This window comes from Suncus etruscus, chromosome 15, assembly GCF_024139225.1.
Source record: "Suncus etruscus isolate mSunEtr1 chromosome 15, mSunEtr1.pri.cur, whole genome shotgun sequence".
NCBI classification, from domain to species: domain Eukaryota; kingdom Metazoa; phylum Chordata; class Mammalia; order Eulipotyphla; family Soricidae; genus Suncus; species Suncus etruscus.
The window spans coordinates 27,612,230-27,625,751 of record NC_064862.1 but is presented as its reverse complement, the minus strand read 5'-3'; the positions used below and the strand labels follow the sequence as shown (position 1 = coordinate 27,625,751).

Sequence of the window (13,522 nt, the reverse complement as noted above, 5' to 3'; positions counted from 1 at the left end):
TGCTGGGGCTCGAACCTGGGTCCATTCTGGGTTGGCTGCATGCAAGGCAAACACCATACCACTGTGCTATCACTCTGGTCCAATATTTAATATTTAAAACTGTATTTTCTTTATTGGACTGTCCCAAATACAATACAAATTTTAACATCTTATTTATTTTTTGTTTTGTAGGCACATACCCACATCACCCCAATGCTAGTTGAGGCTTATTTATTCCTGGTTATGTCATCAGTAATCACTTATGGCAGGTTCAGGGGACCATAAGTGTGTTGGGGATCAAACGTGGGTCAATAAGGCAAATGACCTACCTATTAAGAATCACTCTGACCCTAGCATCTTATTTTTTAAGGTATGGGTATCAATTTAAATAAGATGACCTATGTAGTATTGAGAGCAAAATCATTCTTTTCTTCTAATGAAAGAAAATTCATACAGAAAGGCAATCGATTTAGTGTTAACTTCTACTTATTGGTAATATGTGTGTATATATATTTGGTGGGTCACTCAGGACTCATTCCTGGCTCTGCATTTAGGAAGTATTCCTGGTGGTGCACAGAGGACTGTGAGATGCTAGGGGTTGACCCTAGGTCAGCCTCATGCATGGCAAGTGCCCTACCTGCTGTGCTCTACTCTTTCTTCATTTCGGTAGTATGCTTTTATTAGTTTTTGGGTACTACTGGACAACATGAACTTTTAAAATTATATTTACATTTTATTTCTGTCTCTCTACTAATATACCCTATACTTTCAGAACTTTTGTCTTTCAAAATCTTTTAAAATTGTTACTTAATATATAGTGATACTTAATATGTATATAATTTAAACTGGTATTAAATATATATTTAATATGTATTGTGCACTCATGCTAAATATAACTGGTGATAATAGGTAACAGGGCAAGAAATATTGATAAGGAGAAGCCCAACTAATATTGAACATTTTTTGTGTGGTAAAATCTGAAATGTAATTTTCATGTATCATAGAAAGTTGATGATATGTCTTATATGATATTTCTATTTAATGCTTATTAGGCATCCATTATTTCTCGTAAAAAAGAAGCCAAAGCAGAAGAACTTCAGGAGGCAAGGGAGAAGTTAATCAGCCTAGAGAGGGAGGCATCTGCAAAGACCAATCAGATGCGTGAACTGGATGGCACTGAAACTGTGAAGGAAGATGAGGTCAGTAGAGGCCCCTTGTGGGACTATGTTATAAAGACTAGTTTCGTTTGAAATCACAAATGTCTTTTGCTTTTAGTTTGAATATGAATATTATGATGCTAATCCCATTTTATAAAACCAGTTTGCTTTTTTTTGTTTTGGGGCCACACCTAGCAGCACTCAGGAGTTATTTCTGGCTCTGCATTCAGAAATCACTTCTGGTAGGCTTAGGGGAATCCATATGAAATGTTGGCAATCAAACCCAGGTCCCTAAAACCAGGTTTTTTTGTTTTGTTTGTTTGATTTTGTTTTTGGGTCACACCCTGTGGAACTCAGGGATTACTCCTGGATCCTCCACTCAGAAATCACTCCTGGCAGGCTTGAGGGACCATATGGGATGCTGGAAATGGAACCTTGGCTCGTCCTGGATTTACTGCATGCAAGGCAAAAGCCCTACCACTGTGCTATCGCTTCAGCCCCCTAAAACCAGTTTTTTAAACTAGAAACTCTTTGCAGTAATATTAAGATATTCTTAATATATAATAACAGACTTAGTACCTTTTTAGATAATATTTAGATTTCTTTTTAAATTTTGGGACCATACCTGGTAGTGCTCAAGGCTTGTCATTCTTACAGATCCTTGGTCTATACTCAGGGATCACTCCCGATGGGCTTGTTCTTGAGTCATATCCAGAACTTACTTCTGGCTCTACACTTTGAAATCATTCCTGGTGGTTTCTGAGAGCCTATGGAGTGCCAGGAATTGAGCCCAGGTCAGACATATACAAGGCAAGCGCCTTCCCCTCTATACTATTGCTCCAGCTCTATATAGGTCAGATTTTAATTCCTAAATGGTGCCTAAACATAGACAACTTTTTATTTTAATGTTAGATACTGGGACTATAAGCAAAAGCTACTTTAAAAAGTTGCTCTTGTACCAAGACCAAACAGTCGTATGAACATTGAGTAGAAATAAAAAATGACCAGACTTAAACACCAAATCCAAAGCCAACGACAACAGAATCAATATGCAATCTACAAGAAGCTAGACACAGAGGGGACCACTGGGGCGGGGGGATAAAAATTATTATTAAAAAAGTTGCTTTTGGGGTCAAAGATATGGTACAGCAGATAAAATGCTTGCTGTGCATGCACTCAACCTGAATTCAATCCCTGGCACCCCATCTGGTCTCCAAAGCCTGCCAGAAGTAAGCCCTGAGCACTGTAGTGTCACAGGCTAATTTTGGGGTTTGGTAGCATTAGAGAACTTCTTTGAGTCCCCTCTAGGGGAGTGAATGCACAGGCAAGGAGAGTGGATGCAATGGCTGAAATATGAAGAAATGAGAAACCACACAATGCATGTGGGAGAACAGCATTCTAAGTTTAATGTTCAAATGAGCGATTTATAAGGGGTATATTACCAGTCACAAGTATGAAAAGAATGTTCACATTTTGTTTCTTTGCAAAATAAAACATATCTTTGTTAACAGAAACTTATCAGTGTACATTGTTTGATCTTTAAAACAATATGCTTGGCTCTAGGTGATTTATAGACCTTAGAATAGAATACAGTTCAGTTAGGAGCTCAGAGAATAAAAGGAAGATAAGTTTTAACATTTCAAAGTAGTTTCTCTCTGACCAGGCCCTAGGTGTCATACTGATGTAAATTAAGAGATAAGCCAGAAGCCAAGTTTCCTTATCAACTTTCCTTTTCCTGAGGGAACAGGTTTTTAGATCTAGGGGCTTATAACAAATAACTAACTTCTTATGGTCTGGTTTTTGGAAGGGACAATATAGAGAGAAACTTATATGAAAGGGATGCAGAATCTATCCTAGTAAAGTTCATTAGTGCATTGCTATCCTGGCCAAACCTTTTCGGAGTGTAAATTAGTTAGCAAGTATTCAGTGTCTAGGGGAAGTCCCTGAAGCAAAGCAATCCTTTCTATTACAAAATACTATGGCATATCAAAGACAAAGAAGAAATAAATTGTTTTTGATGCTGAGTTATCCAGATAAAGAGAAATTTAATCAAGGCTATATTTGCCTGTAAAAAATTCTTATGTTAGAAAGTAAAAGATTTTACTATATACACACAAAATACAGTAAAAGAGAGAATCATCCATAGGCCAATTAAATGTATGTTTTTATTCATGTCAGTACCATAACATGAATCTTGTTTGAGATATTTCTCAAGAATTTTTGTTTAGACCTCCACTCTGGGGGAAAAGCTTCTCAGCTAGCCTACTGGTGAAATATTTCTCAGGGGTTTCTTTTTTTGGGGGCGGTCACAACCGGAAGCACTCAAGGGTTACTCCTGGCTCTATGCTCAGAAATCGCTCCTGGAAGGCTCAGGGGACCATGTGGGATGCCAGGATTCGAACCACTGTCCTTCTGCATGAAATGCAAAATGCCTTACCTCCATGCTATCTCTTCGGCCTCTATTCTCGGGAGTTTCTAATCATCTCTCCACACTAAGGGAAGAACATCTTAGTGAGTTTTCTGACGAACCACCTCTAGAAATACTGAAATTTCTCTTGTTATGGTGTGACACTGCAGGGTGTGGCAAAATAGTGCTCTTGTCCAGACTTCATTCTTGCCATTGAAAAGTTCATGAATTCGTATTGTCACAGTTGGCAGTGAACATTCACTTTGTCAAACACAAATGAAATGTTCCCACATACCACTTTTCTCCTTCTTGCTTTAACTCTAGCCTACCAAAATGCATTTTAGCTTACTGAGGAAGTAGATTTCACCACTTGATTGAGAAATTCATTTGGATTGTAGCTTCTACTTCCAGGTTGCTTTAAATTATGGGTATATTTTAAATGCTACTTGAAAGCCAATAACATGGGCTTTGGACATCCTAACTATGCAGGAAAAGAAAATTAACTATAAAGCAATTTTTCTTTTTAAAAGACCATCTACCTACCATCTAGCATTTTATAGTCATTTCCTAAGAAAAGATTTTCTTTGAAAAAAAATGCTGCCTTGTTGACAGGAATACTAATGATTATTGCTACATTTGGCATGAATAATACTTAGAAGTCAATATTAGATATTCCTTCTGTGTAAATGTAAGAAGAAAGAACCTAGTAGAGAGTTATTGGCAGTTTTTTTTCTGGAAGTTTTGGTGAATAGAATTAACTGATGATCCAAAGGGTAATGTTTTTTGATGTTATTTGAAGCCCTAGCAGTACGAAAGCCACCGGGCCTACGCCTATAAGTACTCAGGAGGCCATCATGCCTTTTTTTTTTCTTAAGGGAAAAAGATAACTGGAAATGATTAGGTCAACTTAATTTTTTTAAGCAACATCTGATCAGAAAATAGAAAATTCAATTTGCTTGGCAGTTACCTAAAAGAACAGAAGGTATTGGGGAACATCTTATGAAGAACAAATCTTGATAGACTAATTTTATTTTCCACTTCAATAAGTGATGGGCCATATGTACAAAAGGAAAGAAATTTGTGATATTTAAAGTTATATAATATAGCTGAACATCATTGATACTTCATTTGGCATAGGTAGGAATTTCTTGAATGATGAAATTAATCCTCAGTGAAAAGAGATTTTTTTGCAGGTCAAGTTTATCTTGATTTCTTTTCTTTGTACAAGAATTTGTAGTGGGCCCGGAGAGATAGCATGGAGGTAAGGCATTTGCCTTTCATGCAGAAGGTCATCAGTTCGAATCCTGGTATCCCATATGGTCCCCGGGCCTGCCAGGAGCGATTTCTGAGCATAGAGCCAGGAGTAACCCCTGAGCAATGCCGGGTGTGACCCAAAAAACAAAAAAACAAAACAAAACAAAAAAAGAATTTGGTAGGTAGTAAAATTAACTTTAGAGATCATAGTCTCTTAGAACGAACAAAATTTTTGATCATGAATATCTATTTCATATATCTTTTGTTTTTGTTTGTCTTGGAATCATACCCAGCAGTGATCAGGACTTATTCCTGGCTTTGTACTCAGGGATCACTCCTGGCAGGGCTCAGGGGACTATTTGGAGTGCCAGAGATGAACTCTGATCAATTGTACATAAATCAATTGCCCTACTTGCTGTGCTCTCTTTCTCGCCACTCATTTTATTTATCTTGAAATTTTTATTATACCATGTATATGTACATTACATGTAAATCTGAATTGATATTTTCAAAGAATCTTTCCTGGCTCTATGATCAGAAATCACTCCTGGCTGGCTCGGGGGACCATATGGGATGCCGGAATTCGAACCATCGACCTCCTGCATGCAAGGCAAATGCTTTACCTTCATGCTATCTCTCCGGCCCCAGTTTCAAAGAATCTTACTGGCTCTCATCTATGAGAGAAATGCTATGGATCTTTGCTCTTTATCTTGTCCTGATGATTTCTTTATTAATAACAATGTTTATTAATGTCATTAAATATGTAAATAGCACATTAGGCTTTTAAGGTACATTTTAATATTTTAAAAATCTATGATATAGACATTTTTTATTCTTAGTTTTTTTGGTTTTTTTGTTTTGTTTTGGGGCCACACCCAGTGGCAGCGCTCAGGGGCTACTCCTGGCTATCTGCTCAGAAATCACTCCTGACAGGCACGGGGTACCATATGGAATGCCAGGATTCGAACCACATTTGGTCCTGGGTCTGCTGCTTGCAAGGCAAACTTCCTACCTCTGTGCTATCTCTCCAGCCTCTTATTCTTAGTTTTTAACGACTAAAGAAAATGAGGGGCCAGAGAGATAGCATGGAGGTAAGGCATTTGCCTTGCATGCAGAAGGACGGTGGTTCGAATCCCAGCATCCCATGTGGTCCCCCAAGCCTGCCAGGAGCAATTTCTGAGCAGAGAGCCAGGAGTAAACCCTGAGCGCTGCTGGGTGTGACAAAAAAAGAAAGGAAGGAAGGAAGGGAGGGAGGGAGGGAGGGAGGGAGGGAGGGAGGGAGGGAGGGAAGGAGGGAGGGAAGGAGGGAGGGAGGGAGGAGAAAGAAAATGAGTCTCATAGAGGTTTTATTTTAACTTACTCATGATCATGGTAGTAATGCCATAATGTGAATAGAGGGCAGTCTAGCTCTAGAAGTGTCATTAATTTTGTTTGTTTGTTTTTTGTTTTGGGGCCATACCCAGTGGTGCTTAGGGGTAACTCCTGACTCAGAAATCACTCCTCGCATGCTCAGGGGATCATATGGAATGTGGGGATCAAACCCAGTCAGCCATCTGCAAGGCAAACGCCCTACCCGCTGTGCTATTGCTCTGGCCCCTATTCTCTTGTATTTTTTCTATATATATCACAGATGAGTGAGGTCATCCAATATTTGTCAGCTTATTTCACTTACCATGATACCATTTATCTATCATTGGACATTTAGGTTGTTTTCAAATTATGACTATTGTACTAAGTGCTGCAGTGCACATAAGTATACATATATCTTTTCAAATTAGTAGTTTTGTGTTTTGGAGTTAGATGCCAAGAAGTGGAACTACTAGAGAATTAAGATCTAGTTTAACATTTTCAGAAATCTTTATACAGAAAAATTCTAATTTTATGACTAATTTATAATTTTTTGTTTGTTTGTTTTTGGGCCACACCTGGTGATGCTCAGGGGTTACTCCTGGCTGTCTGCTCAAAAATAGCTCCTGGCAGGCACGGGGTACCATATGGGACACCGGGATTTGAACCAACCACCTTTGGTCCTAGATCGGCTGCTTACAAGGCAAATGCCACTGTGCTATATCTCCGGGCCCTAATTTCTAATATTTTAATGAAAAGAATTTCAAGTAAAAAAAATTGGGGCCAGAGTGATAGCATGGAGGTAAGGCGTTTGCCTTTCATGATTCGAATCCTGGCATCCCATATAGTCCCCCGAGCCTGACAGGAGTGATTTCTGAGCGTGGAGCCAGGAGTAACCCCTGGGTATGACCCAAAAACAAAAACAAAAAAATTTAAGTAAAATGTTCCTAAATTTCAGGCCCAGAGAGATAGCACAGCGGTGTTTGCCTTGCAAGCAGCCGATCCAGGACCTAAACTGGTTGGTTCGAATCCCGGTGTCCCAAATAGTCCCCCGTGCCTGCCAGGAGCTATTTCTGAGCAGACAGCCAGGAGTAACCCCTGAGCTCCGCCGGGTGTGGCCCCCCCCCCAAAAAAAAAAAAAAAAACTGTTCCTAAATTTCAATTAAAATTCAGGACCAGGGCCCAGAGAGAGCACAGTGGCGTTTGCCTTGCAAGCAGCCGATCCAGGACCAAAGGTGGTTGGTTCAAATTCCGGTGTCCCATATGGGCCCCCGTGCCTGCCAGGAGCTATTTCTGAGCAGACAGCCAGGAGTAACCCCTGAGCAGCACCGGGTGTGGCCCAAAAACCAAAATAAATAAATAAATAAAATAATAAAATTCAGAACCAGAGAGATAGCATAGAGGTAAGGTGTTTGCCTTGCATGCAGAAGGACAGTGGTTCAAATCCTGGCATTCCATATGGTCCCCGAGCCTGCTGGGGGCGATTTCTGAGCATAGAGCCAGGAGTAGCCCCTGAGTGCTGCCAGGTGTGACCCCAAAACAAACAAAAAATAAATAAATTATAATTCTATCATTATGTCTCAGGTTGAAAGAGAGAGAGAGAGAGAGAGAGAGAGAGAGAGAGAGAGAGAGAGAGAGAGAGAGAGAGAGAATAGACAGTATTGAATGATGACAAACCCTTGGATTGAAAAACTGAGATTATCAGGTGTGACCCAAAAACAAACAAAAAATAAATAAATTATAATTTTATCATGTCTCAGGTTTTGAGAGAGAGAGAGAGAGAGAGAGAGAGAGAGAGAGAGAATAGACAGTATTGAATGATGACAAACCCTTGGATTGAAAAACTAAGATTACCAAGTAAGGGGAGACACATGGAGGAGAACAAAGAAGTGGGCTAGAACAGTGGACTAGAGGTTGGTGGAAGATCTTGAGTATTTTGGTGATATTGAGGAACAGTAATCGTACATCAAAAGCATACACATTAACTGGGCCAGAGAGAATACAGTGGATAAGACATTTGGCTTGAACACTACCAGCCCAGGTACAATTCCTTGGCACCATATATGGTTCCCTGATCCCTGAGTGCAGAGCCCTGAGCACCACTAGGTGTGGCCCAAACATTCTAGAAAAAAGCCTCCATAAACATTAACACTATTTTTAACCTCTGACCTAAGATGTAACACTTAAGTACAAAATTGAATTTAAAAATTAATGAATAAACATAAAAATAATAAAATTTGAGTTTTTGCTTCTAGTCCAATATTCATTAGAAATTCAATATTAAAGAAAATCTTGGGGGTTGGAGATAAAATTTACATGTGTCAAGACCTAAAGTTCAATCCCTGACTGCAAAAATTCTAAAGTGGGGAGGGGGAGGAGAGGGGTGAGCCCCCCCCTTCTGTTTTCTTCTTAACTGTTACAAGAAGCTCAGCTGCTTTGCAGTTAATGGCTACTTTACAAATATACTTGGCCAAATATATTTATAAATAGCTTTAGAAAAGGCCAACCTATTAATTCTGCAGCTACTAACAGAAATTCTAGAATGAAAGAGCAAATATTATGAAATCTTGAAATACTTCAAAATGAAGCACAGTGAAGAGAAAGGGAATCCTGGCAAGATTTGCTGCAGCTGTCAGATCCTGAAAAACTAGAAACCAAATTTTGACACTTGTAATTGAATCATCCACTCTTCTAAGTAAGCCCAGGAAAACCTGTGATATTTTTAAAACCTTTCAAACCACATTACACTCTTTAGAGTTCATAGGAGGACTAAGGCCCTTAAATTTTTCCCAAGGGATGGAATTAAAACAGAATTAAATTAATTTGGTTCAATTCACTGTAAAATGAGTACTATATTATAAGAACATACTAGATAATGTCATAATTTTAACCCAAAATTTGAAAAGTTTTTATAGAAAAAGCTTTGGGGGAGGTAATTGTTTGGGTTGCCATTGAAACCCCTGTGAAAGGTCTAACAACAGTTACGTGTTGGTGATTTAATTTATGATTTTAAACAGAGGACTTGGATGGAATTATTAACTAATTTAGGGGAGAGCTTTTTCTGTACCACAAGTCTCCTTTAAGACAGTTTTTGTCAGCATATATCATATTGCTTATTATAGACTCCCAAAAGAACTAGAAGTTAACAGTTCACTACCATATGTAGGTAATTACAGTGTTTATGCTTGGCTTAGTGAGAATTTCTAATTTAAGATTAAAAATGTAATGCTAACAAGGCTGAAAAAGGTTAAAACAGTATGTTTATATGGCACTAATTATGTTGAGTGAGTTGAAAAGACAATCATTTTAGTAGACAAAAATTGCTTTAAGACACTTTTTCTTGCCTGAAAACGAACAGCAACTCAGAAATTAGGTTTCAGGATCCAAATGAATTATTGGGATTTGACATGAAAAGATAAACTTTCTAGTTATTCTGCAATTCTAAAATCAGAGATAAAACACTGACAGATGAGTGAAAAAAATGTGACCAGTTTCGAGGATGTGGATCAGCGGTAAGTGCATGCTGGGTTTGATCTCCAGAAAAAAAAATTCAGTTTTTAATACCCTCCAAACCCCTGCCCTAAATTCTGACCATTGGGCATTTTTATGCTGTTCTTAAACATTTGTTCTGTTTCATCTCACATGTAACTCCCGTGAGCCTATTTCTGTAGTTTCATAAGCTTACTAATCATTTGATTAAATAACTGACAGTGCGGTGATTTAGTTAAGAAACGGGAAATAGCAGGAATGTTGGGCTAAAGGATCTGAGAACAAAGGTACTCATTCCAGTTCATTTTGTCTAATTCATTACATTTTGCTGAGTTGTGCTTGTTTCTTCTTAGGGTTTTCACTGTGTAAAATGGCCATAGTGCTTTACCAACTGTAGGGGCCAGTGTCGGTGGCCTAGCAGAACAGAACTTGCGTTGCATGTAGAAAGTCTTCATTTGTATCAACACTGCCAAACTGAAAAGAAAAATCTATCTGACCTTGTTTGGTATATGGTTTAAATGGCACACATGTTGTGCTTATATGAAACTCTGGGTTCAATCCCCAATCTCGCATGATTCCCACCAAGTACTGCCTGGTGGGGACCCCAGAATAAACAATGTTTAAATAGCTCATTGTGATTCTTGCCAGTAATAAATTATTTGTTAAATGGTTGTCTTATGAAGTCTTCACAGATAATTACTGTGGAAATGGTTTTCACACCAGATAGGAAGGAGGAAAATTTGCAGAATGATGACTGGAATCCAGTAATATTATCAAATTCCAGATATGCTTGAAAAACATTTCTAAATGGTCGCATACTTAGAGAAGAAGATGTCTTATCTATTCAAAATTATAGTTCAGATTTTGATAATTACCATTAAGCTTTCTAAAACATGTTAAATGGATAAAAGAAAAAAAGAGTGAATGGGAGATGGGGAGCAGAAAAAAAAAGAAAGAAAAGAAAAAAGAGCATTTGTAAAATTGCATTTGACCACAAAGTAAGTCTGTAAAATTGGTACCCAATCCAGAAGCTAGCACTGTGAATCGCTAATCTTACTGAGTTCAGCATCCAAAATTTAGATGCATACTGCATAAATGCATACTGGTTCTAATGTTTGGTAGTGTAATAGCTCTAATGGATGTTTTTGCACAACTTGCACAGGCAAGCTTTGTAGTTCACTTTAACATCAAATTTGCTTGATTAACCTGAGTTGATGTACTATTGAAAGCTTTTTTTTTGTTTTTTTTTTTGTTTTTTTTTGTTTGTTTTGTTTTGTTTTTTGGGCCACACCCGGTGGTGCTCAAGGGTTTCTCCTGGCTGTCTGCTCAGAAATAGCTCCTGGCAGGCATGGGGGACCATATGGGACACCGGGATTTGAACCAACCACCTTTGATCCTGGATCGGCTGCTTGCAAGGCAAACGCCACTGTGCTATCTCTCCGGGCCCAGCTTTTTTTTTTTTTTTTTTTTTTTTTTTCTTAATGTTCCAAGGATCTGTTGCTTGTCTCCTATGACAAACTTTTTTCAAAATAATCTTTTAAAGGAGCTGGAGTGATAGTACAGATGGGGCACTTGCCTTGTATATAGCCAACTCGAGTTCAATTCCTGACGTTCCATATGGTCCCCAGGAGTAACCCCTGAGCATCACCGGATGTGAGCCCAAAATAATCACAATAAAAATAATCCTTAAAAACATAATTGGAGGGTGGTGTCTTCCAAGCCACGTCCAGGAGGCCCAGGGCCCTCCTGGTGATTCTCAAGATATTTGGGCAGTGGCTCAATGCAAGGACCTCAGGATATCATGCCAAGGATCACCTGGGCCACCCCTGAGGGTGCTTGAAGGGTGCTCCAGGGCTACACCTGCTGCTGGTTGGGTCCTTCAGAGTGCACCAATGAGGCTGGGGAACCATGCTTTGCTGCGGATTGATCTGGGGCCAGTCACATGCTATGTTGGACCCCTTAAATATTTTTTATTGGGGCTGGGCGGTGGCGCTAAAGGTAAGGTGCCTGCCTTGCCTGCGCTAACCTTGGACGGACCGCGGTTCGATCCCCCGGCGTCCCATATGGTCCCCCCAAGCCAGGGGCGATTTCTGAGCACATAGCCAGGAGTAACCCCTGAGCGTCAAACGGGTGTGGCCCAAAAACCAAAAAAAAAAAAAAAAAAATATTTTTTATCCAGTTTTTATTTTGGATTGTTTTTTGTTGTGGGGCTACACCCAGCTGTGCTCAGGCTCTGTACTCAGGGATCATTAACCATGCCTGGCTGTGTTTGGAGATCATATGGTGCCATGGATCAAGGCCAGGTCAGATACTTTCAAGGCAAGTGCCTTAATTCTTATACTGTCTCCCACACACAATGTCAACTTTAGAAAATATGCAAAATAATTTTCTTTTGGGTGGGGGTGGGCCACACCCAGCAGCACTCAGGGGTTATTTCTCGCTCTGCACTCAGAAATTGCTCCTGGCAGGCACAGGGGACCATATGGGATGCCGAGATTTGAACCACAGTCCGTCTTGGTTCTGCTGCGTGCAAGGCAAACACCCTACCACTGGGCTATCTCTCTGGCCCCGCCAAATAATTTTCTAAAGTATTGTCTTAAATTATATCCTAGTGGTGTTTAGATGTTCCATGTTCTCTGCCTCTTTAACCAACATTAGCAAGGAAGGTCTTTGGGAATTGAGTGGTAATTAAACTGGTGTCAAATTATAGTTTAATGAATATTGTTAATTTGATTAATAATGAGATGGATAGATTTTATTTATTTTTGGTTTTGGGTGACATCCAACTCTGCACTCAGATCACCCCTGGCGGGGCTCAGAGGCGGGTATGGGATGCCAGAGATTAAATTGAGTAGGCTGAGTGCCCTGCTGTTGTTCCAGTTCTCTGGCCCCTGAAGTAGATAAATTTTAATATTTTTATTGACCATTTGGGTTTTCTGTTCAATGAAGTACCTATTCACATATTTTATTCATTTTTCTTGAATTATTTGCCTTTATATCATTAATTTTGGGGTTTAATTTATATTTTTAGCTACAAATCCTTAAATGTTTTCTTTTCATTTTTTGGGGGGACACACCCCATAATGCTCAGGGTTTACTCCTGGCTATGCACTCAGAAATTGCTCTTGGCTTGGGGGACCATCTGGGATGCTGGGAATGGAACCAAGGTCCATCCTGGATCAGCCATGTGCAAGGCAAATACCCTACAGCTGCACTATCACTCAGGCCCCAATCCTTAAATATTTTTAATGAAGTGTTGTGATTTACAGTAGTAGTGATGTTTTAGGCACCACACCTACTACCAGATCTCTCGCCATCACTCTCTCTGGGGCGTTCCTTCTCATCCACCCACCCCCATTTTTGCTTCCTCCTGCTTGACAGATTCTGTTGGCTGATTCTCAAGGTTTGTTTTTATTGGCTATTGTCTAGTCTCTTTCTTTGTTTCTTCATACTCTACCAAGGAATGAGGACATTATTTGTCCTCCTTCTGACTCATTTATTACATATATATAGACTATACTAAAGGCTGTATAGTCTATATATAATATATGTTTATCATGTATATCTTTCTGTGTATCTTATATCACCTACAAATCGTGACATCTTTTCTGATTTGGCTCACTTTCTCTTATCTTGTCTGATTGTTGTGACCAGGATTTCCAACACTGTGATGATTAATAGTGGTGAGAATAAATATCCTTGTCCTGTGCCTGATCAGACAAAAAGATTGGTCTTTTAAAATGCTTTCAGGTTTTTGGTGCTTTTTGCTTTTGATTTTAGCTGTAGGTTTGTGTCATGGGACCTCACTATATTGAGTTAAAAATGGGATTCTATCCCCATTTTGCTAAAAGGTTTAAATGGGGAGGGGGCTACACCCAGTGGCACTTAG

General features: G+C 39.3%; 1 protein-coding gene across 1 annotated transcript in view; it reads left to right on the top strand.

Annotated features, from left to right (window-relative positions):
- Positions 1-13,522, top strand: part of IFT81 (intraflagellar transport 81) — a 100,004-nt gene that overhangs the window by 58,530 nt on the left and 27,952 nt on the right. The window contains exon 11 of the mRNA XM_049788077.1: positions 1,032-1,178. Coding sequence (XP_049644034.1) covers positions 1,032-1,178 — 147 coding nt within the window. The remainder of the gene's footprint in view (positions 1-1,031; positions 1,179-13,522) is intronic.